Raw genomic sequence first — 25,284 nt, 5'->3', positions numbered from 1 at the left:
AACCGACAAAATAAAAGGGGAGGGGAGGGAGGGAGAGGGGAAAGGAACTCAAATGGTAGAGCACCTGCCTATGGAGTGCAAGATTATAAGTTCAAACTTCTTGTTACAGAACTAAGGGAGGGAGGGAGGAAGAAGGAAGGAAGGAAGGAAGGAAGGAAGGAAGGAAGGAAGGAAGGAAGGAAGGGAGGGAGGGAGGGAGGGAGGGCTGGGGATGTGGTTTAGTGGTAGAGGGCTTGTCTCACATGCATGAAGCCCTGGTTTCCATTCCTCAGTACCACATAAACAGAAAAAGCCAGAAGTGGCGCTGTGGCTCAAGTGGTAGTGCCAGCCTTGAGCAAAAGAAGCTCAGGGACAGTGCCTAGGCCCAAGTTCAAGGTCCAGGTCTGGCAAAAAAAAAAGATAAAAAAAGGAAGAAAGGAAAAAGAAAAATGAAGAAAGGAAGAAATGAAAGAAGGAACTAAGAAGAAAGGGGCCTAATTTGGATATTCAAATGAATTGTAGCTTACATGGCAGATCAGCGAGTACAAAGCTAAGTACCAGTCTTGCCAAAGCTGTAGAACTGCAGCTATAGAAACCAAAAGCTCTTCTCCTGTCTTCTGGATGCTTCTTTGAAGCCTTCTCCTCTGATCACAGGCCATAGAAAAGAGCTTCACTAGAATGGAGGCTCAAAGCTTTATTCACCATGGGTGCTGGGGATGGAAACCAGGCCTCCCTGGGGACCCACTGCCTCCAGGCCCTGCCACAGCCACTTTGACATGCTTTGACATGTGCAAAGGGATGGTAGGCAGTAGAAATGTCTCCGGTATTTTTTGTTGTTGTTGGTCGTGGGGCCTGAACTCTGGGCCTGGGCGCTGTCCCTCAGCTCGTCAGCTCAAGGCTAGTGCTCTACCACTTGAGCCACAGCACCACTTCTAATTTTCTGGTGTTTTATTGGAAATAGAAGTCTCATGGACTTTTCTGCCCAAGGTGGCTTTGAACCTTGATCCTCAGATCTCAGTTTCTTGAGTAGCTAGGATTATAGGCATGAGCCACTGGTACCCAGCTATGTATTTTTTTGGAGAACACCCTTCCTTCCTCTGCATCTTCACCAAATCACCAAGTGCCTCACCAAACCAGCTTGCAGGATTGTGAGGAGGCAGCAGACCCGGTGTCAGAAAGAAGACACAGACACAGCGGTTGCAAACGTGGATATTGTTTACTTGAAGCAACAGTCCAGGATTGAGCAGTACAACACATTTAAGGATGAGACTTCCTCTCATGGTCGAGCACCAGCATCATGCACACAGCGTCAAGCTACTTAATAAGAACACACACAGCCCCGGCCCCGCCCCTGCATGGGGACCTCCACCTCTCCAGCATCACTACCTCAACCACTGGGCCTTTCCAGGCAGCGTTGGCCCCACACCAGAAGCTGACCTGGGCATCACAGCAGCAGAAGCGCCCACTGGCCAGCCAGTCATCTTGGCATGCGGCAGCAAGGTGACAGGGGTGGGCCTCTGTTGGTCCACAGGGAACCAGAAGATGTGTTTAGCAAAGGACAACACGGAGGAGAAGCTCTGTGTAAAGACAGCCTGGTGTGGTAGAGCTGCCAGGTGCTGCCTGTAGTCTGTCCCATCATGGTAAAGCGAACACAGAGCATTAAAAAAAAAAAAAAAAAAAAAGGACAAAATCCAGTACAAAAGAGCCTCTAGCAAACACATCAGGAACCCGATCATTTGTTCTTAAAAACACAGTACTAAGTGCCACAAAGCTTTCCCTCCAATCTACTACTAGAAAACACCCATGCCCCGGCCCAGACCCAAAGGAGTCAGAGAAATAGAAACTTGTTCTTCAAAAAAAAAAGAGAGAGAGAGAGAGAGAGAGAGAGAGAGAAAGAAAGGGGGAGGAAAAAAAAGACAGCAGTACATAAAGTGCTTCTTTTTTAATGAAACAAATCCAAAAGATGTACAGTCAGGCTCAAGTTGTGCAGTTCACGAGCACGTAGAAACAGACAAATAAAACGACAGAGTTCAGGACAGCTGGAGTTAACCCAGGACCAGGCTGGACTTGCCCCCGGGAGGATTTCTCCTGGATGGCACGGGGGCCGGGGCCACAGGACTGGGCACAGGGGCAGCGGGCACCGGCTTCTCTTCGCTTTGCCCCAGGTTGCCCTGGAAGTCTGTGTCCACATTTTCTAGAAAAACAGAGAATGAAAATGAGCCTAATAACCATTTCTAGTTTAGGTGAAGAATCCCAAGATCTTTCTCCTCATTGGATGGAGGATGGTTTGAAATGTATTGAAAAATTAAGCCGGGTGTTGGTGGCTCACGCCTGTCATCCTAGCTACTCAGGAGGCTGAGATCTGAGGATAAAGGTTCAAAGCCAGCCCGGGCAGGGAAAGTCTGTGACTCTTTTTTTTTGGGGGGGGGTCTGGTCGTGGGGCCTGAACTCTGGGCCTGGGCGCAGTCCCTGAGCTCTTCAGCTCAAGGCTAGCACTCTACTGCTTGAGCCACAGCACCACTTCTGGCTTTTTTCTTTTTGCTTATGTGGTGCTGAGGAATGAACCCAGGGCCTCAGGCATGCAAGGCAAGCACTCTACCACTGAGCCACCTTCCCAGCCCCAAGTCTGTGACTTTTATCTCCAATAAACCAGACTCTTATCTCAGAAAACCAGAAGTGGTGCTGTGGCTCAAGTGGTAGAGCACTAGCCTTGAGCTGAAGAGCTCAGGGACAGCGTGCAGGCCCCACGACCGACAAAAAAAATAGAGGAAAAAAAAAAATTAAAAAACCACGTTCAGACCACTCAGAGCTTTGCACTGTTTTTGCCACATGCTTTTCATATGATCTTTTTAAAATTATACAAGCATATATGAGGAATAGAGGGGTTTTGTGGTTTGTTTTTAACAATACTTTTTTTTTTTTTTTTTGTCGGTCGTGGGGCTTGAACTCTGGGCCTGGGCGCTGTCCCTCAGCTCTTCAGCTCAAAGTGAGCGCCCTACCACTTGAGCTACAGCGCCACTTCTGGTTTTCTGGTGGTTTATTGGAGATAGAAGTCTCACGGTCTCTCCTGCCTGGGCTGGCTTTGAACTGCGATCCTCAGATCTCAGCCTCCTGAGTAGCTAGGATTACAGGCGTGAGCCGCCAGCACCCGTTGTGGTTTGTTTTTGATCCTGGGACTTAATTGAACTCAGACCTCAGCACCTGGTGCTGTCCTTGAGCTTCTTTTGCTCAAAGCTAATGCCTGTCACTTGAGCCCCAACTCTAATTCCAGCTTTTTTAAGGTTTAAATACAGGAACTGAAAAACAAACATTTAGATCCTCCCTCTCTCCCTCTCTACTTCTGTCTCCCAAGTAGAAGTGATTCCAGGCGTGCATCATCACATCTGACCTTATGTACTTCAAATGTCTGCGTCCACCCTAACAATTCCGAAGCATGGGGCCTCAAAGGAAAATATTCGGACCAAAATATATAGACAGACAGAAATTTCATTTTAAGCTATTTATTGCAGTGCTGAGGATCAAACCGAGGGTCTTTGAGCATCAAAATAAACATTTTATCTACTCCTAACTTTTCTTTGGCACTGTAAGATAAGTGAACAAAGACAGCTTTGTCTTGAATACAAAAAAATGATTCATTGTAAGCATCAAAGAATTGGGACAAGAAGAAATGTAGTGGACAATCTAACTTTCTGAAGGAGGGAAAGGCTTCTACCTAACCTCCCTGGATTTCTTTTTTTTTTTTTTTTTGGTTGGTCTCGGGCTTGAACTCAGGGCCTGGGCTCTATCCTTGAGTTCCTTTTCCTCAAGGCTAGCATGCCTTTGAGCCGCATCTCCACTTCCAGTTCCTCCAGCTAACCACCAATTTCCTTCCCATGGCTGACTTTCAACCAGTCTTCAAATCTCAGCCTCCTGAGTAGCTAGAATTACAAAACGCCACCAGCACCCAGCTCTTTGTACTTTGTTGTACTGGGGCTTGAACCCAGGGTCTTACAAGTGCTAGGAAATCTTTTAACCATTGACTATATTCCCAACCTCTCATTATAGCTATTCCTATGTTTAATTATCTAAAAGGTCAAGAATTTCCCTTAAGCCAGGCGCTGGTGGCTCACGCCTGTAATCCTAGCTACTCAGGAGGCGGACATCTGAGGATAAAGGTTCAAAGCCAGCCTGGGCAGGAAAGACCGTGAGACTCCTATCTCCAATAAACCACTAGAAAACCAGAAGTGGCGCTGTAGCTCAAGTGGTAGAGCGCTCATCTTGAGCTGCAGAGCTGAGGGACAGCGCCCAGGCTCAGAGTTCAAACCCCATGACCGACCCAAAAAAAAAAAAAAAGCATTTCCCTTATATCTAAACAAACCTGACCTTACTGAAGTAATGGTGCAGCAGGGTCACCAGCTGCATCATGGGAACTTTATGGCAAATGAGCTCAAGTTGCACCAGTCAGGGTCATAATGAACAGATGATAAAATTGATCAGAAAAAAAAAAAGAGGCAGGGGCTCTGTACAGTGGTGCATGCCTGTCACCCCAGTGCTGGCTGGGCTGAAGGCCAACATTCCAGTGGCCAAAGTTCTGCCTGGCCGTCCCCATCTCCAGGTTGCTGTGGCCAGGCAGGTGGTTAGTCCCTAAGTTAACCCGGTCACCCACTCTTCTAGCATGCTCCCTCCCTATAAGTACCCCTCCCTAACAATGGCAGCTGCTGCTCTCTGTCCTGATGGAGTCAGCCTGCCAGTCTTTCCACATTAGACTCCCCTCGCAGACATGCGTGCTGTGCTTTATTCGGCCAAGACAGCTAACACCCGACACACTTAGGAGGCTGAGGCAAGAGGTTCTTGAGTTTGAGGCCAGCCTGGCTACACTTGGTGGAAAAATGCTTGCCTCGTGCAACACTCAGCTTCATCATCCCCACCATAACCACCATGCCAGACAGCTGGCTCACACTGTCCTAGCCAGCACAAGCAAAGCTAGTGAATGACCCCATTCCAACAAATAAACTGGGCATGGTGGCATATACCCATAACCCAACTCCAAGGAAGCCTAGGTAGGAAGATTGAGATCTGAGGATTGATTGGGCAAAAACTGGAGATCTTATCTCAAACCAAAGCAGGGGAAAAAAAAAAGGCATACAACCCAGTGTGCTGTTTCCTTGAAGAAGAGGGGCAGGGAAGAGCATAATTACTCAGTAGATCTGATGACATGTTGTTTCTTTCTTAGTCTCACAGGCTGGGCTACTTTGAACCACAATCCTCAGATCTCAGCCTCCTGAGTAGCTAGGATTATAGGTATGAGCTACCAGCACCCTGCTTCTTCTTCTTTTTTTTTTTCTTTGGCCAGTCCTGGGCTTGAACTCAGGGCCTGGGCACTGTCCCTGAGCTTCTTTTGCTAACGGCTGGCACTCTACCACTTGCGCCACAGAGCCACTTCCAGCTTTTTCTGTGTATGTGGTACTGAGAATCCAACCCAGGGCTTCATGCATGCTAGGCAAGCACTCTACCACTGAGCCACCTTCCCAGCCCTCCACAAATCTTTAATTATATCCATTAGTTCAAATCAGGTCAGCGGATTCTGGGGCTGGGGGTGCAGCTCACTCTAGAAGACTTGCCTAAATGACCCAGGCTCACAGGTCTGGATCCTCAGTACCACAAAGAAAACAAAGGATTATCTGACCACTAAGTCCAGTGTAATTGAGGAAGATGAAAAGTAGTGAAACTAAAGCCTAGACTTACAAATGCCACTAACCAGACCCACACAGTAACATATATCTTGAGTCCAATGTAAGCGTGACCTATCCTGCAAGGAGCCCAGACAATGTGCCCCGAGGCCCAGCAGCTCCTGCCTCCTGCCACCTTCAGGAGCACCATTCAAGAGGGCGAAGTGGGGGCTGGGAAGGTGGCTCAGTGGTAGAGTGCTTGCCTCACATGCATGAGGCCTTGGCTTTGATTCCTCAGCACCACATAAGCAGAAAAAGCCGGGAGTGGCGCTGTGGCTCAAGTGGTAGAGTGCTAGCTTTGAGCTGAAGAGCTGAGAGACAGCGCCCAGGCCCAGAGTTCAAGCTCCACCACCGACCCCAAAAAAAAAAGAGGACAAAGAGGAATTTAGTTCACACAGACTGGCTCACAAAAACCAACCATAGGGATGGGGCAAGAAAGATGTGCTATTCACACACTTGGGAATCTCACAGTAAGCCCTCATATTGCACAGTCAACATGTGCTAACAAAAAAGGCAATGGAAGGAAAAGCCAGAAAGAAGCAGTATCTTCCTCAGGGCCATAGGCCCAGTGACTGCTACCTTCACCAGGAGACCTGACTGGTGGCTACAGCCCCACACCTGTAAACTCACACTTACACTCATCAGTAATTCCCTAGCACTTGTTAGAAGAGGTGCCAGCAAATACTTCAAAGGCTGAAAATAATTAAGTGGATGATTGCAGCTCATTTCCATCTGTAATTGGTAATGTGGATGGCTAACTGGAAACTTAAAAAACAACCCAGTGGGTAACGAAGGTCTGGCTGAATAAGCATCTCAGTATCAAATCAAATAAACCAATTTCATAAAATGAATGCTGTGAGTAGAGCTTGAGATACCAGAGCCTATTAAAAAAAAAAGCTCTCAGCTGGCGCCAGTGGCCCAGGCCTGTAATCCTAGCTGAGATCTGAGGATCGTAGTTCAAAGCCAGCCCAGGCAGGAAAGTCCATGAGACTCTTATCTCCAATAAACCACTAGAAAACCGGAAGTGGCGCTGTGGCTCAAGCGGTAGAGCGCTCGCTTTGAGCTGAAGAGCTGAGGAACAACGCCCCAAGCCCAGAGTTCAAACCCCATGGGTGCTGGTGGCTCACGCCTGTAATCCTAGCTATTCAGGAGGCTGAGATCAGAGGATCCCAGTTTGAAGCCAGCCCAGACAAGTGTCTGTGAGACTCTTATCTCCAACAAATTACTAAAAAAGAAAAAAAAAAAAAAACCGATCCAGGCTTCAGTGACTCACATCTATAATCCTAGCTACTCAGGAGGCTGAGATCTGAGGATCGCAGTTCAAAGCCAGTCTGGACAGGAAATTTCATAAGGCTCTTATCACCAATTAACCACCAGAAAACCAAAGTGGCACTGTGGCTCAAGTGGTAATTGTGTTAGCCTTGAGCTGATGAGCTCAGGGACAACACCCAAGCAGAGTTGAAGACCCAGGACTAACAAAAAAAAAAAAAAAAAGAAAGAAAGAAAAGCTGAAAGTGGAGCTCATGTGGTAGAGTGAAAGTCTTGAACAAAAGCTTAGAAACAGTGGGCTCTGAGTTCAAGTTCTAGGACCTGCACAAAAATAAATAAAAGCTCTCATAAAATAGCACAAGGGGCTGGGAATGTGGCCTAGTGGTTGAGTGCTTGCTTAGCATGCACAAAATCCTGGGTTCAATTCCTCAGCACCAGATAAACAGAAAATGCCAGAACTAGTGCTGTGGCTCAAGTGGTAGAGTGCTAGCCTTGAGCAAAAAGAAGCTCAGGGACAATACTCAGGCCCTGAGTTCAAGCCCCAGGACTGGCAAAATAAAAAAAAAAATTTTTTTAATTAAAAAAAAGATTAATGCATTACATTTTTTTAAAAAAGGGTTCCCAGGGCTGGGAAGGTGGCTCAGTGTTAGAGCGCTTGCCTTGCATGCCTGAGGCCCTGGGTTCTATTCCTCAGCACCACATAAGCAAAAAGAAAAAAGCCAGAAGTGGCACTGTGGCTCAAGTGGTAGAGCGCCAGCCTTGAGCTGAAGAGCTAAGGGAGAGTGCCTAGGCCCAGAGTATAGGCCCTATGACCGGACCCCCCAAAAAAAAATTTTTTTTAAAAAAGGGTTCCCAATTGTTTATTCTAGTCCATATCTAGTATTTACCTCATTAAAAATAAAGCCAGATTTACTAATTTAATTTTCTCTCTACCCAGAATATTTTTACAGTTGGGGCACATTCAGGTCTCTTTCCCCAGTACAAATTTTTTTAGGGGTGCCAGTCTTGAACTGAGGCCTAGGCCTTGTCCCTGAACTTCTTTTGTTCAAGGCTAGCGTTCTACCACTTGAGTCATAGCTCCACTCCCAGCTTTTTGGTAATTTAGTGAAGATAAGTCTCACAGACTTCTCTACTTGGGCTGGCTTTGAACCATGATCCTCAGATTTCAGCTTGCTAAGTAGCTAGGATTACAGGTATGAGCTACCAGTACCTGGACACAATTATTTAGTTGTTTGTTTCATTAAATAGGTTTATGTTTGAACTAAAAAGCTTATTAGAAACCTGAAAAATCCCAAGACATGAGTTGAATTAAAATTCTGATCTGGTAGAGCGCTCGCCTTGAGCTGAAGAGCTGAGGGACAGCGCCCAGGCCCAGAGTTCAAGCCCCACGACCGACAAAAAAAAAAAGAAACTTAAAAAAAATAAAAAATAAAATAAAATAAAATAAAATTCTGATCTGTTCTAAAACTGACTACAAAATCAACAATTCAGTCTTCATAACTACTTCCATGGCTGGAGGCCTGGCTCAGAGGCCGAGTACCAGCCTAACAAACCGAAGTACTGCCAATTAAAGAAGAAAAAAAAAAGTACTCACCATGAACATCTCCTTCTCCCTGGAAAAGAAAAAAATAAAATAATGACTCCCTAGTTAATGTGCAACACACACACACAGAAGTCACAGCTGACAGTGGATACATTAGGTCGGAATCCAATGTTCTTGACAGGATTAACTAAAGAAGCATATTAGGAATGGCTAGATCATTACAAAACTATACTTGTAAATTAGGTACACTGTGATTTCAAAATCTGTGCAGACATTGAAATCTCTCCCTGTCATTCTAGCTACTTAGGAGGCTGAGCACTGAGGATCACAGTTCAAAGCCAGCTGGGGCAGAAAACCATTCGGAAAAAGCCAGAAGTGGCACTGTGGCTCAAGTGGTAGAGGACTTGCCTTGAGCTGAAGAGCTGAGGGAGAGTGCCAGGCCCAGAGTTCAGGCCCCATGACCGAACCCAAAAAGAAAAGAAAAAAAAAAAAAAAAAAGATTTGAAAGACTTAGCAAACAAGGGAAGCTTGGTTTAGCTTTTCAACCCCACAGCCCTCAGCCTGTCTTCCCTTATGGTGTCCTTCTGACCTTCAGATCTAAGAAGTCTCCAGAGCTTGCTTCCGAGGTGTTCCTGCTCTGTGGTCCAGATGACTCCAAATCTTCCCTGCCACCACTAGACTTGGCACCTAGAAACCGAAATATGCTTTTTTGAGAAATACAACAGGAAGCCCTAAAACTAGCATATATGTGTTCCTGTATTAAGAAACATTAGTTAATGGCTCAAAATATCCCAATCTGACTTCCTTAAATCCCCCTTGTAGACTCTCTGTATTGCCCATTTTTAAATATTCATTCATTCATTCATTCATTTATTCATTCATTTGTTCATTCAATTATCTACAGAACTGAAGGACTTCAGAGTAAAGCTAGAGATAAAAGAGACTTCTGGGCAAGTGCTGGTGACTCACGCCTGCAATCCTAGCTACTCAGGAGGCTGAGATCTGAGGATCGGGGTTCAAAGCCAGCCCGGGCAGGAAAGTGCAGCAAAATCCGTGAAACTCTTATCTCCAATAAACCACCAGAAAACCAGAACTATAGCTCAAGTGGTAGAGCGTTAGCCTTGAGCTGAAGAGCTGAGGGACAGTGCTCAGGCCCAGAGTTCAAGGCCCACGACCAACCAAAAAAAAAAAAGAGAGAGACTTCTGGGCAGGTGCTGGTGGCTCACACCTGTAATCCTAGCTATTCAGGAGGCTGAGATGTGAGGATTACAATTCAAAGCCAGCCCAGGCAGGAAAGTCCATGAGACTCTTATCTTCAACTAACCACCAGAAAACCAGAAGTGGTGTTGAAGCTCAAAGTGGTACCGTGCTAGCCTTGAGCTGAAGAGCTCAGCAACAGAACCCAGAACTTGAGTTCAAGCCCCACAACTAAGGGGGGGGGGGGGGAGAAAGGGGGGAGGGAAGGAGGAGGAAAAGAGGGAGAGGAGAGGGAGGGAGGGAGGAAGAGAGGGAGAGAGAGAGAGAGAGAGAGAGAGAGAGAGGAAGGGAGGAAGGGAGGGGTCTGGGAAGGTGGCTTAGTGGTAGAGCGCTTGCCTTGCATGCATGAGGCCCTGGGTTCGATTCCTCAGTACCACATAAGCAGGAAAAAAAAGCCAGAAGTGGTGCTGTGGCTCAAGTGGTAGAGTGCTAACCTTGAGCTGAAGAGCTGAGGGACAGTGCCCAGGCCCTGAGTTCAGGCCCCAAGACCGTACCCAAAAAAAAAAAAGAAAAGAGAGGAAAGGAGAAAGAGAGAGACTTAGTAAATCAGGCCAGGTTAACTCAAGTAGCTCTCAGACTGGTCTTGAACTCCTACTCTTCCAGGCTCAGACTCCTGAGGCTGACTCTGCAAGGGCGCTACACTGCATCTGGCTAGACTGTGCCACCTGTTCACTCCTATTAAGCTAGGCTTTGTTGGCCAGCACAAAACCAGCAGTCACAGCTAAAAGCAGTACCTGTCGGCTTGGCCCAGGAGGGAGGGTTTTCTTCAGGTGTCCCAAAGATGTTAGAGGCCATTTTGTTCTTCCTCACCGGCTGTTCCGTTGGTTCATCGAAGCCTAAGGAGAAATTGGATCCACCGCCCGGAGGCCGCAAAACCCTACAAGTAATGGCGAAAAGTTCATTCCAGATCCTACTGAAACATTTCTGGTCCTAAGTATTTCCTAACACCCTTCATTTCCCTCACCCATTGACCCCTGCCCCCCCCTCCCCCAAAGAGCTGCTAATGAGAAAAAAAGAATTGACTCAGCTCAGCACAAGTTCAATGCTGCTATTAAAACACTACATACTGCTTTATAGCTTTTCCCACTTATTCACTGCTTTACCAATTTTCAGTTTACAGTTAGAACTGTCAAAGTGTCATCCCAGAGCTCAGCCTGCTTGGTGTCCCATCTTTCAGAAAGGGGGAGAGTAAGGAACCTCGCCCTTGGGAAGTTCGGAAGCAGATGCTGTGATTGATCTAGTCCTAGGAAAAGCATTTCTAGCGGGGAGCTGGTGGTTCTACATCTGTAGAACAAGATACGGGGAGGCTGAGAAGATCATTTGAGTTCAGGAGTTAAGAGACCAGCCTGAAAAACATTTATCATGATTTTAAAAAAAAGCCCTCTGCCTCACTAGCTGTGCTATCACTGCGGGCGGGTCGCTAACTCCCTTCCCTACGGGCCATGGACACTAGACTTCCTCTGCTCCAGGTGCTCTTTGAACTCTAACTCTCATCTTCCACCACCTTTTTGTCTTGGTGCTGGCCTTGGTAAAATCCTCTAGAAGGCAGCTCACACCTGTAATCCTCGCTATGCAGAAGACTGAGATCTGGTTCAGAGCCAGCCCAGGAACTAATTTTTTTTTTTTGCGGGGGGGGGGGGGGGGAGGGTTGGTCGTGGGGCTTGAACTCTGGGCCTGGGCGCTGTCCCTGCACTCTTCAGCTCAAGATGAGCACTCTACAGCTTGAGCCACAGTGCCACTTCCGGTTTTCAAGTGGCTTATTGGAGATAAGAGTCTCATGGAGTTTACTGCCTTTATTGCCCGGGCTGGCTTTAAACCACAATCCTCAGATCTCAGCCTCCTGAGTAGCTGGAATTACAGGCGTGAGCCATCAGCACAGGGCTAGGAACTAAATTTTTTGCTAAACCCCATCAGCAAAATAACCAGCAAATAGGAGGGCTGGAGGTGTGGCTCAAGTAGTAGAGGGCCAACCCAGGTAGGCCCAGGATTCAAGAGAATCATGGTTTAAAGTGGGCCCAGGAAAACAAAGTCTGGAGACTCTTTTCTCCACTAAATTACAAAAAAAGAAAAAAAAAAAAGCCAGAAACGGAGCTGTGCCTCAAGTGGTAGAGCATTACCTTGACCAAAAGAAGTTCAAGGGGGCTGGGAAGGTGGCTCAGTGGTAGAGCGCTTGCCTTGCATGCCTGAGGCCCTGGGTTCGATTCCTCAGCACCACATAAGAAAAAAGAAAAAAGCCGGAAGTGGCGCTGTGGCTCAAGTTGTAGAATGCTAGCTAGCCTTGAGCTGAGGGACAGCGCCCAGGCCCAGAGTTCAGGCCCCACGACCAGACCGCCCCCCCCCCCAAAAAAAAAAAAGAAAAGAAAAAAAAAGAAGTTCAAGGACAGTACCTAAGGTCCTGAGTTCAAGCCCCAGTACCCACCCACCCCACCCCCCAAAAAATCCTCATTTGTCCGCCAGGGAAAAGAAAGCCTAACATGTTTGGGGTCCCAGAAGTTTGAGAGGAAAGAAGAAACATGGTCCTTTTTACTCAGATTAGGAAATAAATGCAATTGGAAAGAAGAATATTACTTGTTTGCTTATTTGAATGGAAATGATGAGGAAAAAGCCAAGTTAACTCAGCATTTTATTACATTATAAACTCCTAGGATTGCGGGTGTGAGCCCCAGCACCCAGCTAACCTCACACACACTATCTAAACAGCACTTTGTGAGTTGCTTAGCCTCTCTTATGCTGGAGTAAGGGTAATAGTATCTGTCTCCGAAGACTATTATTACAGGAGTATCATATATAATCTGGAATATGGCAATCATGTACATGAGCTGTTATTATAACCATATAAATGTCACCACAGTGTTATCTAGGTTCCCTCTTACTGAAGGGATATTAGGTGAATTTTAATGTTTTATATTTTGTAGCTTGTTTTAATCATTAAAAAAAAAAAAAAAAACCTCGTGATCTTGTGCTTCCTAAGCAGGTGCTCTACCACTGAAGCCACATCCCCAGCCCTTTCTGCTTTAGCTATTTTTTAGATATGGTCTTTTGTCAGGACCAGCCTTTTATCCTCCAACCTATGCCTAATGTGTAGCTGAGATTACAGGTGTGTACCACCATACCTAATGTGTTTGTTCAGATGAGGGTTTCACTAATATTTTGCCCAGGATGGCTTCAATGAGATCTTGCAGATCTTAGACACACCTCACCTGGCTTAGCTGTTTTGTGGTTGTGGTGGTGGTAGTGGTGGTTTTGTTTTTGGGTTTGTTTGTTTTTTTGGGCAGTCATGGGGCTTGAACTCTGGGTCTGGGCGCTGTCCCTGAGTTCTTCAGCTCAAGGCAAGCGCTCTACCACTTGAACCACAGGCCACTTCTGGTTTTCTGGTGGTCTATTGTAGATAAGAGTCTCGTGGACTTTCCTGCCAGGGCTGGCTTTGAACCACGATCCTCAGATCTCAGCTTCCTGAGTAGCTAGGATGACAGGTGTGAGCCACCAGTGCCCATCTGCACCACCACTTCTGACAATAAGACTTTTCCCACACAGCTCATTCTGGATCCCCAGACAGAAATCCTGGCTGCTCAGTTCCCTTAGGTGAACGCTGGCACCCTGGCCTTTGCCCCTCACTGGACTCATCATATTGTCCCACCCTCCTCCTCTGCTTCCTTTTGTGCCAGACTTCCCAGTTCTACAAATGCCAGGCTTGTCACACAAACTCTGCCCTCTGGCAATATGGCCTCTTTTCCAACAGATATAGCCGCTCCTAACCACCTCCCTCACCAGTCCAGTCCTGCAGCTTCCTTCTCTGCTCCGAGGCTAATCTCCACGTGGGAACTTTCCCTGGCCTGCTTCCTCCTGCCTGGAGCACTGTCCAGGCTTCCAGTGCCTTTTCAAACTGCCTCCTCCAGAAGCTCCCTGAGTGGAGTGAGGGAGGCGTGGCAGGGGTGGGATTAGAGCTCCAGGGAGTCTCCAGTCTCTGTAAAAGACCAGCCAGGAAATTCTGGCTTTGTGAATCAAGTCTTCCTGAAACATTCCCTGACTGTCCTGTGGCCCTGACAGCCACAGAAACCGCGAAGATGAGTGTGGTTCATCTTCATAGCTTTGTTTTCCTAAGTAACAAAATGGTGTTGGTGTTATTGTTTTAAACCACTTATCAGTGGAAAAATCATGCAGAGTTCCGGTCCTTCAAACACAAGGAGGCTTGGTGGGGCGTGCAGTGGTTAGATAGAGTGCTGAGCTTAGCTCTGGCTAGTTCAAGAGCCTAGTGTCGATTGTGTGCATGTTTGGACATGTCTCAATGAAACCCTCTGGCACAATCAATGTAGGCTAACCAAAGAAAACATAAAAAGTTGAAATAAAAAGTTTCTTACACACACACACACACACACACACACACACACACACACACACACACACACACACACACACACACACACACACACACACACACACACGAAGAGCCTAGGGTTGGAGCAGAGGGAGCCCCAAGCAACTCTAAATAATGCCTGGTATGAATCCTCTGTGGTGCGCAGGCTGATGATAGCAAGGGCTGCAAGGGCTTGGGGGGGTGGGGGGGAGTGGTCACAGATGAAGCCAGAATTTCTCTTTAAACCACACACTGTGCTCTGATTAAGCTAGCCCCTCTATACAATACTAATGTCTGCCTTTAGTAAAATGCACTATTCACTTCATGCTAAAGAAAAATTTCACTCAGGTGGGCGTGGTGGTGCACAACTGTAATCTAAGCACTTGCACTCAGGACACTAAGGCAGGAAAAGTGGGAGTTCAAGGCCGGCCTGGGATATAGCAAGCAAGACACTGCCTCAAATCCACAGAAATCACAATCCATCCCGAGACTCCATTGCATTCCTTTATTAAAGGTGAAATGTTTAAAGTCTCAGATATTCAATATCCACTTAAATTCATCACATACGTGTGTTCAGGCAAGTATTTTATAAAGGTGATAATGTTATATTAACATAAAGATTCTTAACAAGTCTTCTCTTAGGGTAAAATCTGAAAGGAGTATTTTTTTTTTTAGCATTTATAGCATTTATCAACAAATCAGTATCAACTTGCTTCACTCGGGATTTAGAGTGATTTTATTTGCTAATTAATCATAATTGAAAAACCTCATAATTTATTTTAGCCAGATGAGAGTCTTTAGAAACCCTAGTGTGCTTAGAAATATTTCTGGCAAGGGGTGGGGGTGGGGGAAGGAATGGGGAGCAAGAATGAGGCACTGGCACCCAAACATCAGCTTAAAAACAAGTCAAAGCTCTGTCCAGTCCAACTTCCACAGGTCCGCTGGGCTCCTCCAGCAACAGCAGGTAATACTAACGCGGATGACGTCAGTGTTGTGGAGCCCATTTGAAATAGCAAGATCCCCAAACAAAGGATTTGATCCTAAGACAAAGTACTCCAGTTTTATTTTTTAATATTTCTTTCCAAACCACAAACACAGTAACTACATCAGGACTACCTAGTGAAGACTTACCAAAAATGTGGTATTATACATAACATTGTTTAAAAAAAAAAAAGACTTGTCTTCTCCCTTTAAGCCCTAGAGTTTCCACATGATCGTTGCAGATCACTGCCACCATACTAAATTTGTAATGAGGTTACAGAGGCAGAAGAGTGTTACGGGAAAACAGAAGTTTAGGAGAATTAGGGGGGATCACAAAAGAAAGGAGGAAAGTAAATGCAACCACAATGCTACCAATACCTAGACAATACTGGACAGAGACTGATGACAAAGATGAGTTAAAATATTAATTTTGCAGAAATGAAAATGTCTCACGTTTCAAATGTGTGTGTGTGGGGGGGGGGGGGAAGCAGAAGGATTCATTTGACCCAGGTATTGAAATTCTTTACAGAGCATTAAACTCAACTCAACCTCAAAGGATGAAACCCCAGATGTCACATTATCATTCTAACAACTGAAGTTTGACCAGCAGAAAGTTGACCTCTTCACACAAAATGGAAAAGCAAGGCTCAGTTTGTCCCAGTGTACTGATAAAATTATCTCATTGGAAGGATGACCACAAAAGAGGGAGTGACCAGTGTTCTCCTGGGTCTGTTCCACTGAAGTTCTCCATTCTCCTTGTAATCTACAATTTCGGTGTCTTCAATCTTATCCTCTTCCCTACGTTGTAAAACTGAAAGGAGTGGAGGTGCAAGGGACGGTCCCTTCGTGCTTCCTCCTGAGACTCCTCTGACAAGGCTGCTTTTTGTTTCCAAGTTCTCTAACCCCTGTGAGATATTGCTATTTCACGTCTGTCTTCTTAGCCCCACAAAATGGCTCCCTTTGTGCTAACCCCAAGGTTAGCCACACAAGACTGCAGATCCTGATCAATGGACAACAGTTCCCAAAAAGTGAAATCTAAGCTTCCTTTAAGCTTTAAGGAAAGACCCCAGAGATGCCTATAGAAGATCTTAAAGAACAGGGTGCTATTAGCTGAGACAATGTGGCCACCTCCACACAACCCAAACCCTTCCACCAAGTTAAGACAGGGTTCGGTAAAGGGTTCCTGGTCCAAACTGCATGTCCAGTGCCCCTCCCCAAAATGCAGTGGGATGAGTGGCCAGAAGGTCCCCCCCCCTCTTCCCAGATGGAGATACCACGGAAGAGACAATGGATATCTTCCCCGGCCCCGCCCAAGAACAGGAAACCTCCCACTGCAAGGGAACGGGGTGGGGGGCCAGGGATGAACTCATCTGGCAAACGTCAAAGACCCAAGTCAAGGGGCTGGCATACACGGACCGGGGTCCGAAGGTCTGAGCGCAGAAACCCCGCACACTGGCTGGCTCGGTGCCCCCTGCGCTCGGAGCTGGGCGCCGGGAGGGGGCAGGAGACGGGGGTCTCTCCTTTGTTAGGAGAGGAGAGGCACTCGGGAGAGGAGAAAGACAGTGAGGTCCCGGACGGGAGTTGCGCGTCGCGATGTCCAGCCTCCCCTGACCACAGATGCACCTGTCGGGCAGGCCAGGGCGGGGGGGGGGGTGGGGGGTGGGCACCGCCGGGGCAGGAGCCAGGCCGACCGGGCAGATCCCGTCGCAGGATCAGATCGTTGAGCCCAAGCTCGGGGCCAGCACACGCCGGGAGTCCACACACGGCCAGGAGCGCGTGGCCCGGGGGTGGGACAAAGGGGCCCGGCCGCGGCGCCCCGCAGGCCCCGGGAACCAACTCCACCACCCTGGGCAGGAAGCGAGCCCTCCCGCGCGTTACACCCCAAACCTGCAGCCGCGCTGCCCGAAAACGGGGGTCCCCCCCCACACCCCGCCGGCCCGCCCCCACCCCCGGCCCCCGCTCCGTGGAAATGAATGGGAAGCCGAGGGATCGGGGCGGGGCCGGCGAAGCCAGCGAACCCGGTGGCACAAAGCCGCCCGCGGCCGCGCTCGGCCGCCCGCGCGCCCCGCACGTTACCGACAACGACCGGCACCGGCCGCCCGCCCGTCCCGCCCCGCCCCGCCCGCAGCCGCCCTCCGGCCCCGCAGCCCCGCGCGGCTCTGGGGCCGCCCGGCGCCTCCGCTCCCCGCGCCTCACCCCCGGCGCCTCACCGGGAGCTGTTCCTGCTGTTGGGATCCACACCCTTAAAGGTGGTCGTGGTGGTCATGGCGCCGAAGGAACGAGGTAGGCTGGCGCGGAAAACGAACGCTGAGAAGACAGGACCCGAGGGGCGCAGGGAAGCTCCGGACCCACAGCCAGCAGCCGCTGCAGGAGCCTCCGCCACCGCCTGCCTGCTCGCTCCGACGCCGCCTTTATTGGGCTTTTAAGCCCCGCCCCCTCCCCAACACTATTGGTCTATTCAAATAAATGATTTTGATCCTATTGGTGTCCGGCGGTGCCAAGCACCGTACGGCGTTTTGACGGGCTGCGGAGGGCACGGCTTGACCTAAGCCCGCCCCCCTTCGTGGACAGAAAGTATACGGATGTTCTCCCCTCCCCCGCCCCAAAATCTCGGATGATGATTGGTGGGTGATCGGACTGGAGGTGATTTTATCCAACCCTTAGTAGATGTCGTGCTCCCTGTCACCTGGAAAGTTACCTGGCGTGGGAAAAGTCTCGCTCAGAGGGACTTACCACTGGCACACCTAGAGCAGATTTCTCATGGTTAACGTGCGCTCACTAACCTTACCTTTTTGCTAGAATAGTAAGGGCACCCTTCCTAAGGGTTTAAAAAAATGACTGCTACTACTTTTATTGAGCACCTACTGTGTGTCCCATATGGAAACGTTTCAAAGCAGTCCCAAGACAGGAGCACTATGAGTCAGCAACAGAAAGCATGCCAAGTGATCTCTCTTTAAACGTCTGGAGATGCCTTACATTTTAATGTCACTACTTAGCTGTAATGGGTGGTGCGTGAGTTGCTCCAAATTTAGGGTCTGGTTCTAAAGCCTGTTAATGCCGGGTAAGGGGGAATGGCCTCATTCCCTGCTACCAAGCTAATCAAGCAGACCCCAGGCTTCTGCAGCTGTTTATAGCTTTTAAGTCATGACTCTTCCACCTGTCTGAGTAAATCTATCCCTGCAACAAATGCAGACACACTTGGAGGACTCAGGCATGACTGTTTGCAAAGTCATAACAGAGAAGTCTTGAGCAAAGGAGAAGCAGGTGATAGATAACCCCTTTCTCATGTCATGCATATTTCTTCAAAGCAGATGCCTTTCTTAGTTGCAGTATTTCCATAGAAGCTGAACTACATTCCTTCGGATCTCTTCCAGGCAATTGGAAGTTTGTATTCCAGGTAATTTGGAAGTTGGAGTTCACTGTTGTCCCCTTGTAGGCTTTCAGGAAAAGCCACAAGGATGGTCCTCACTTCGAGAACCCAAGCTCATTAAACCTAAATTTCCCAAACCTAAAAAATTTAAAAAGCAGATCAATCTAGTCAGTGAGAATGTGCTCCTTAGGAAGCCTGTAGTTATTGAATAGGTCACAGTAGTTGTCTGTACATTGCTAGTTTGGTCTCTGTTGGTAGAAATCTAGATTCCCAATGAATGTTGCCAGGAGCTGATGGTTCATGCTGGTAATACTTAGAAGGTTGAGATATGAGGACAGTGGTTGGAAGCCAGCCAGGACAGAAAAATCCTTGAGACTCTTATCTCCATTGAAACAGGAAAAAGCCAGAAGTGGAGGTGTGGCCCACGTGGTAGAGTACTAGCCTTGAGCAAAAGAGCTAAGCAAGATAGCTTTACTAAAATATGATTTTTAAAGGACATGGGCTGGGAAGGTGGCTCAGTGGTAGAGTGCTTGCCTTGCCTGCATTAAGGCCCTGGGTTTGATTCCTCAGCACCAAAAAAGCCAGAAAAGTGGCACTGTGGCTGTTAGCTTTGAGCTGAAGAGCTGAGGGACAGCACCCAGGCCCAGAGTTCAGGCCCCATGACCAACAAAATAAATAAAAAATTTAAAGAGTCTAGTGCTGGAGGTTCATCCCTATAATTCTAACTACTCAGGAGGCTGAGATCTGAGGATTGTGGTTAAAAGCCAGCCCAGGCAGGAAAATCTATATGACTTTTTTTTTCTGGTCCTGGGGCTTGAACTCTGGGCCTGGGTACTATCCAGGAGCAGCTTTTGCTCAATGCTAGCACTGTACCACTTGAGCCACAATGCCAGTTCGGGCTTTTCCAGGATAAACTGGAGATAAGAGTCACACAAACTTTCCTGCCTCAGTTGGCTTGGAATCCAGATCCTCAGATCTCAGCCTCCTAAACCACTATTCCCTTTTTTTTTTTTTTTTTTTTGGGGGGGGGGGGTCCGGTCTAGGGGCCTAAACTCTGGGCCTGGGTAAAATAAAAAAATAAAGTGCTGTTTTATGGTCATAAGTGCTTTGAAAACTGAGTAAGTAAATAGGTCTAAAGAAAGTACTTCATCTAACATTCATCAAAACAAGTCATTTTTATTATCAAACTTATTAGAAAGTAATCATAAGCCAGATAGAGGTGGCTCCTGACTGTAACCTTAGGTATTCAAAAAGCTGAGATCTGCTAGGGGCCAGTGCCTCACACCTGTAATACTAGCTACTCAGGAGGCTGAAATCTGAGGATTGAGGTTCAAAGCCAGCCCAGGCAGGAAAGTCCGGGCAGGAAAGTCCATGAGACTCTTATCTCCAATAAACCACTAGAAAACCAGAAGTGGTGTTGTGGTTCAAGTGGTAGAGCACTAGCCTTGAGCTGAAGAGCACGTGGATGGCACCCAGGCCCAGAGTTCAAGCCCAAGGATCGACCAAAAAAAAAAAAAAAAAAAGCTGGGATCTGAGAATCATGGTTGAAGCCAGCCTGGGCAGGAAAATCCCTGAAACACTTATCTCCAATTAACCAGCAAAAATCCAGAAATGGAGCCATGACTCAAATAGTAGAGCACCAGCACCAATGAAAAAGGTCTAGCAAGAAAAAAAAAAAAGTCTCATGGACTTTCCTGCCCTGGCTGGCTTTGAACTGTGATTCTCAGATCTCAGCCTCCTAAGTCACTAGGATTATAGGCAGGAGCCATAACATACAGATCTTTTTTTTTTTGTCTTGAACTCTGGGCCTGGGTACAGTCCCTCAGCTCTTCAGCTCAAGGCTAGCACTCTACCACTTGAGACAGCACCACTTCTGGTTTTCTGAGTGGTTTATGGGAGATAAGAGTCTGGTGAGGGTCTGGGAAGGTGACTCAGTGGTAGAGCGCTTGCATGAGGCCCTGGGTTCGATTCCTCAGCACCACATAAGCAAGAAGAAAAAAGCCAGAAGTGGCGCTGTGGCTCAAGTGGTAGAGCGCTAGCCTTGAGCTGAAGAGCTGAGGGACAGTGCCCAGGCCCACGACTGGACCCAAAAAAAAAAGTCTCATGAGCTGGGTGCCCAAGCCCAGACTTCAAGCCCCATGGCCGACAAAAAAAATAAAGTCTCATGGACTTTTCCTGCCCGGGCTGGTTTTGAACCATGATCCTTAGATCTCAACCTCCTGAATAGGATTACAAGTGTGAACTACCGGCACCCAGCATATCTTTTGTTGTGGTTGTTGTTGGTTGTAGGACTTGAACTCTGGAACTCTGGGCCTGGGCACTGTCGCTCAGCTCTTCAGCTCAAGGCTAGTGCTCTACCACTTGAGCCACAGGGCCACTTACGATTTTCTGGTGGTTTATTGGAGATGAGTCTCCATAGACTTTCCTGCTTGAGCTGGCTTTAATCTTCAGATTTTAGCCTGAGTAGCGAGGATTACAGGCGTGAGCCACCAGCACCTGGCCAGCACAGAGCTGTTTAGTTTCTTAGATGGTCTCATTGTAGAGCCTACGCAAGCCCTGAACATATGATCCTCCTACCTGGGTGGATTATAGGCTATCACTCTGCTGGGCTCACTTTTTTGTTTTTATGCAAATAAATTTCTAGGGCTGTCTCTCCAAATAGCACACTTTTCTCTTTTTTGGTAAAGATGCAGCTAAAAAAAGGATGGACAGATGGATACTATATTTGGCTTTTAAAGTGATGAACTTAGAATATATGTTAATATGGGTGGTTAAATCACAAGTAATACACTTAAGGGCTACTCAGCAAGATTGGTATTAAGAGGTAATGTTTGTAGAAATTCTTCTCATTCGAGCATGCATTAATTTAGTCACTTAACCAAGTTAAAAAGCACATAACCACCAAAGTTAAAGCGCATACATTGAGCTGGGGTTGAAGCATAGCTTAGTGCTAGAGTTGGCAAATGAAGGTTCCTGGGTTTGGTATACACCAGACACCACACACACACACACACACACACACACACACACACACACACAAACACACACACACACAATTAAATACCTCCAAAACCTAAATTGTTGATTATAAGCAGTTGCTATTGTAATTCAAAAGCAGTCAATCACTACAGCTCCCCACAGTTCAGCCTAATCTGTGTGTACTGGATCACAGTAAAAACAAAACAGTAGTTCTAGCCAGGTGCTAAAACTACTCAGGAGGTTGCGATCTGAGGATCAGTTTCAGTATATCCTGGGTAGGAAAATCTATGAGAGTCTTAACTGCAATTAACCAGCAAAAAACCAGAAGTAGAGAGGTGACTCCAGTGGTAGAGCACTAGTCTTGAGCACAGAAAATAAGTGACAGTGCCCAGGCTCTGAGTTCAAGTCCCAGCAAAACAAAACTGGCCTTTAAGGTTCATTTCAACTCGACTGTAGAATTAGGGAGAGCAAATTCCAAAAGTGGTAGAGTGCTTGCCTTGTATGCATGAGGCCCTGGGTTCGATTCCTCAGTACCACATAAGCAGAAAATAAAAAAGCCGAAAGTGGTGCTAGGGCTCAAGTGGTAGAGCACTAGCTGAAGAGCTGAGGGACAGCACTCAGGCCCAGAGTTCAGGCCCCACGACCAGACCCCCCCAAAAAAAATTAAAAAAAAAAAAAAACATGGCTTAGTTGACATTCTTTTTCTCAATTCTATGCTACGTGTGTGTGTGTGTGTGTGTGTGATGTGATGGGGCTTGAATTCTGGGCTTGGGCACTGTCCCTGAGCTGTTTGTTCAGCTCAAATCTAGCACTCTACCACTTGAGCCACAGCACCATTTCCAGTGATTTATTGGCAATTAAGAGTCTCACAGATTTTCCTGCCCAGGCTGGCTTTGAACCACAGTCCTCAGATCTCACACTCCTGAGTAGCTAGAATTACAGGCATGAGCCACTGACACCCAGCTTCTATGCTACTTTTCTTAACTAAAGGAAAAGAAGTAAAAACAAAAAAGCAACCTGCCAATCAGCATTGATCTTCTGAAGATGAATTTAGCTTCTTTTGCAAAAATAAAACTAAAAACTCAAATTAACAAAGACAGGTCCAGAAAGGTGTGGGGATGTTTTTCCTTTAGCATTCCAAATTCTTTAACTTGTAGCCCAGTTAGCTGCAAAATATGTGATTGAAACATGAATTATAAAGCAAATATATGACAATTCTTAGACTTTAAGAGCTTCCCAAAGGCCACAGAATTAACTTCCAAAATGACCCACCTCGGGTGGTCACATGTCACTACTTACAGGGAAATAACACTCCACATTCCAAACAACAGATTAAATTCCAACCTGTTTATATGCACTGTTCTAATTATGTTTCACCCAGAATAACTCTTTTCACTAGCTAACCACTAGAAAAGCCAGTCTCAGTGTGGCACGTATGTATTTGCTACATACAGAACTTAACCTTTGAGTCATTGCCTTCAGATCATCATTTAAGTACTTTGCTTTTTTTTTTGTCTGTCATGGGGCTTGAACTCTGGGCCTGGGTGCTGTCCCTGAGCTCTTCAGCTCAAGGCTAGTTTAAGCATTTTTTTTTTTTAAGTCTAAAAGTTACTTAGGCTGGAGGCCCAAGCCTGTATTCCTATCTACTCATAAGGGTGAGATCTTAGGATCATAGTTCAAAGCCAGCTAGAGCAGGAAAGTTTATGAGACTTACCTCCAATTAACCACCAAAAATCTGGAACTTGAGCTGTGGCTCAAGCATTAGAGTGCTTGCATTAAGCAGAAAAATCTCAGAGTACCCAGAACCTGAGCTCAAGCCCCAAGACCAGAGCAGAGCACACACACATAATAAAGAACTATGCAACTTGTGGGCAAGGATGGGAGGGGAAACTGAGGGAAAGTGAAGTGGTGACACTGTCCAAAAGCATTATATGCATTATAGGGCTGGGAAGGTGGCTCAGTGGTAGAGCGCTTGCCTTGCATGCATGAGGCCCTGGGTTCGATTCCTCAGCACCACATAAGAAAAAAGAAAAAAGCCGGAAGTGGCGCTGTGGCTCAAGTGGTAGAGCGCTAGCCTTGAGCTGAAGAGCTGAGGGACAGCACCCAAGCCCAGAATTCAGGCCCCACGACCGGACCCAAAAGAAAAAAAAAAAAAAAAAAAGAGAAAACAAGGTTCTGAGTTCCGGTCCCAGTACTAGAACACAAAAGCCAGCTGAGGCAAAAGGATGACACTGCTATTCCAACACTATGGAAGTGGTGGCTCACTCCAATAATCTGTTACATAAAACAAGGTCTGGAGCTGACCTAGGGGAAACCCTATCCCTAAACTGGAGCCCTGGAGGCTGGTCGTACAGAACTCTAATTCTAGTTACTCAGGAGGCCGAGGTATGAGGATTGCAGTTTGAAGCCAGCCTGGGCAAGAAAGTCTGTGACTCTTTTATGTCCAATTGGCCACCAGAAAACCAGAAGTATAGGTGTGGCAGAGTACTGGCCCTGAGCAAGAGGTCGGCCACAGCCTAAGCCAGGACCAACACACACACAAAATCCTAGAAAGTGAGGCTGAATTCAAACTCCAATACTGTAAAGAAATAAAAACAGATGGCTGGGAAGGTGGCTCAGTGGTAGAGCACTTGCTTGCATGCATGAGGCCCTGGGTTCCATTCCTCAGCACCACATAAGCAGAAAAAAAAAGCCGGAAGTGGCGCTGTGGCTCAAGTGGTAGAGTGCTAGCCTTGAGCTGAAGAGCTGAGGGACAGGGCCCAGGCCCAGAGTTCAGGCCCCACAACCAGACCCAAAAAAATAAAAAAATAAAAAGCGGAGCCAGGGGTGCTGGGAAGGTGGGTCAGTGTAGAGCACTTGCCTTGCACGCATGAGGCCGAGTTCCATTCCTCAGCACCACATAAGCAGGCAAAAAAAACCCAAAAACTTAAGCCAGGATCTGGTGACTCTCGCATGTAATCCTAGCTACTCAGGAGGCTGAGATGTGAGGATTACCGTTCAGAGTTCAAGCCTCCCCTCCCCCCACCAAAAAAATACAAAAGTTCAGGGACAATGCTTAGGGGCCCAAGTTCAATCTCAAGGATCCCCCCCCTTAAAAAAAAAAAGGCCAGAACTGAAGGTTTGGCTCAAGCAGTACTACTGTACTAGATGTGACTGAAAAAACAGAGTTTAAGTCTCAAATTCAAGCTCCAGTGCCGTAACAGCAATTAAACAGATGTTAGTTCTCTCCATACACCAACCTGAATTGTCTTGTCCTGTGTATCTAATGCTTTAAGGCTGCAACCACACATAGGTATTTTCTGTCTCCCAACAACTAACAATTATGAACAAAACCTTTGCTAGGTTAGGGTGTACTCTTTAAATAAAATGAAGCTCAAATGGTGATTTATCAGCAGAGAAAACAAAATCACAACCTAGCCTACCATGTGTCTGTATTACCCCACCCGGATTCAGGCAATGGTTCTAGAAGAAAGCACTGTGGCTGGGTGCCAGTGGCTCCCGCCTGTAATCCTAGCTACTCAGGAGGCTGAGATCTGAGGATCTCGGTTCAAAGCCAGCCAGGGCAGGAAGGATCCCTGAGACTCTTATCCCCAATAAACTATCAGTAAACCGGAAGTGGTACTGTGGCTCAAGCAGTAGAGCACTCGCCTTGAGCTCAAGAGCTGAGGGACAATGCCCAGGCCCATAGTTCAAGCTCCACTACCGATAAAAAAAAAAAAAGCATTGTGGACTTGATCCCAATCATGACCCACATTTTTTGCTTACAAAGTTGCAGGATTTGAACAGACCCTTCCTCAAGCCTTTCCAAGCTAAGACATTTGTTTAACTTTGTTATTTTATTACT

The 25,284-nt window shown here is 47.1% G+C and overlaps 1 protein-coding gene across 1 annotated transcript; it reads right to left on the bottom strand.

Moving 5' to 3' along the window:
- Window positions 1–1,906: 1,906 nt before the first annotated feature.
- On the bottom strand, window positions 1,907–17,485 carry Jpt1 (Jupiter microtubule associated homolog 1). The gene is made up of 5 exons (XM_069993049.1): window positions 17,302–17,485; window positions 10,491–10,633; window positions 9,089–9,186; window positions 8,551–8,569; window positions 1,907–2,173 (listed from the first exon to the last, which is right to left on the bottom strand). Exons 1-5 carry the CDS (start codon window positions 17,355–17,357, stop codon window positions 2,025–2,027), a joined length of 465 nt encoding a protein of 154 aa, XP_069849150.1. The 5' UTR covers window positions 17,358–17,485; the 3' UTR covers window positions 1,907–2,024.
- Window positions 17,486–25,284: the final 7,799 nt, after the last annotated feature.

This window comes from Dipodomys merriami, unplaced genomic scaffold, assembly GCF_024711535.1.
Source record: "Dipodomys merriami isolate MVZ:Mamm:240054 unplaced genomic scaffold, mDipMer1.0.p SCAF_42, whole genome shotgun sequence".
Classification (NCBI taxonomy): Eukaryota; Metazoa; Chordata; class Mammalia; order Rodentia; family Heteromyidae; genus Dipodomys; species Dipodomys merriami.
This window is presented reverse-complemented; position numbering and strand designations above follow the sequence as displayed.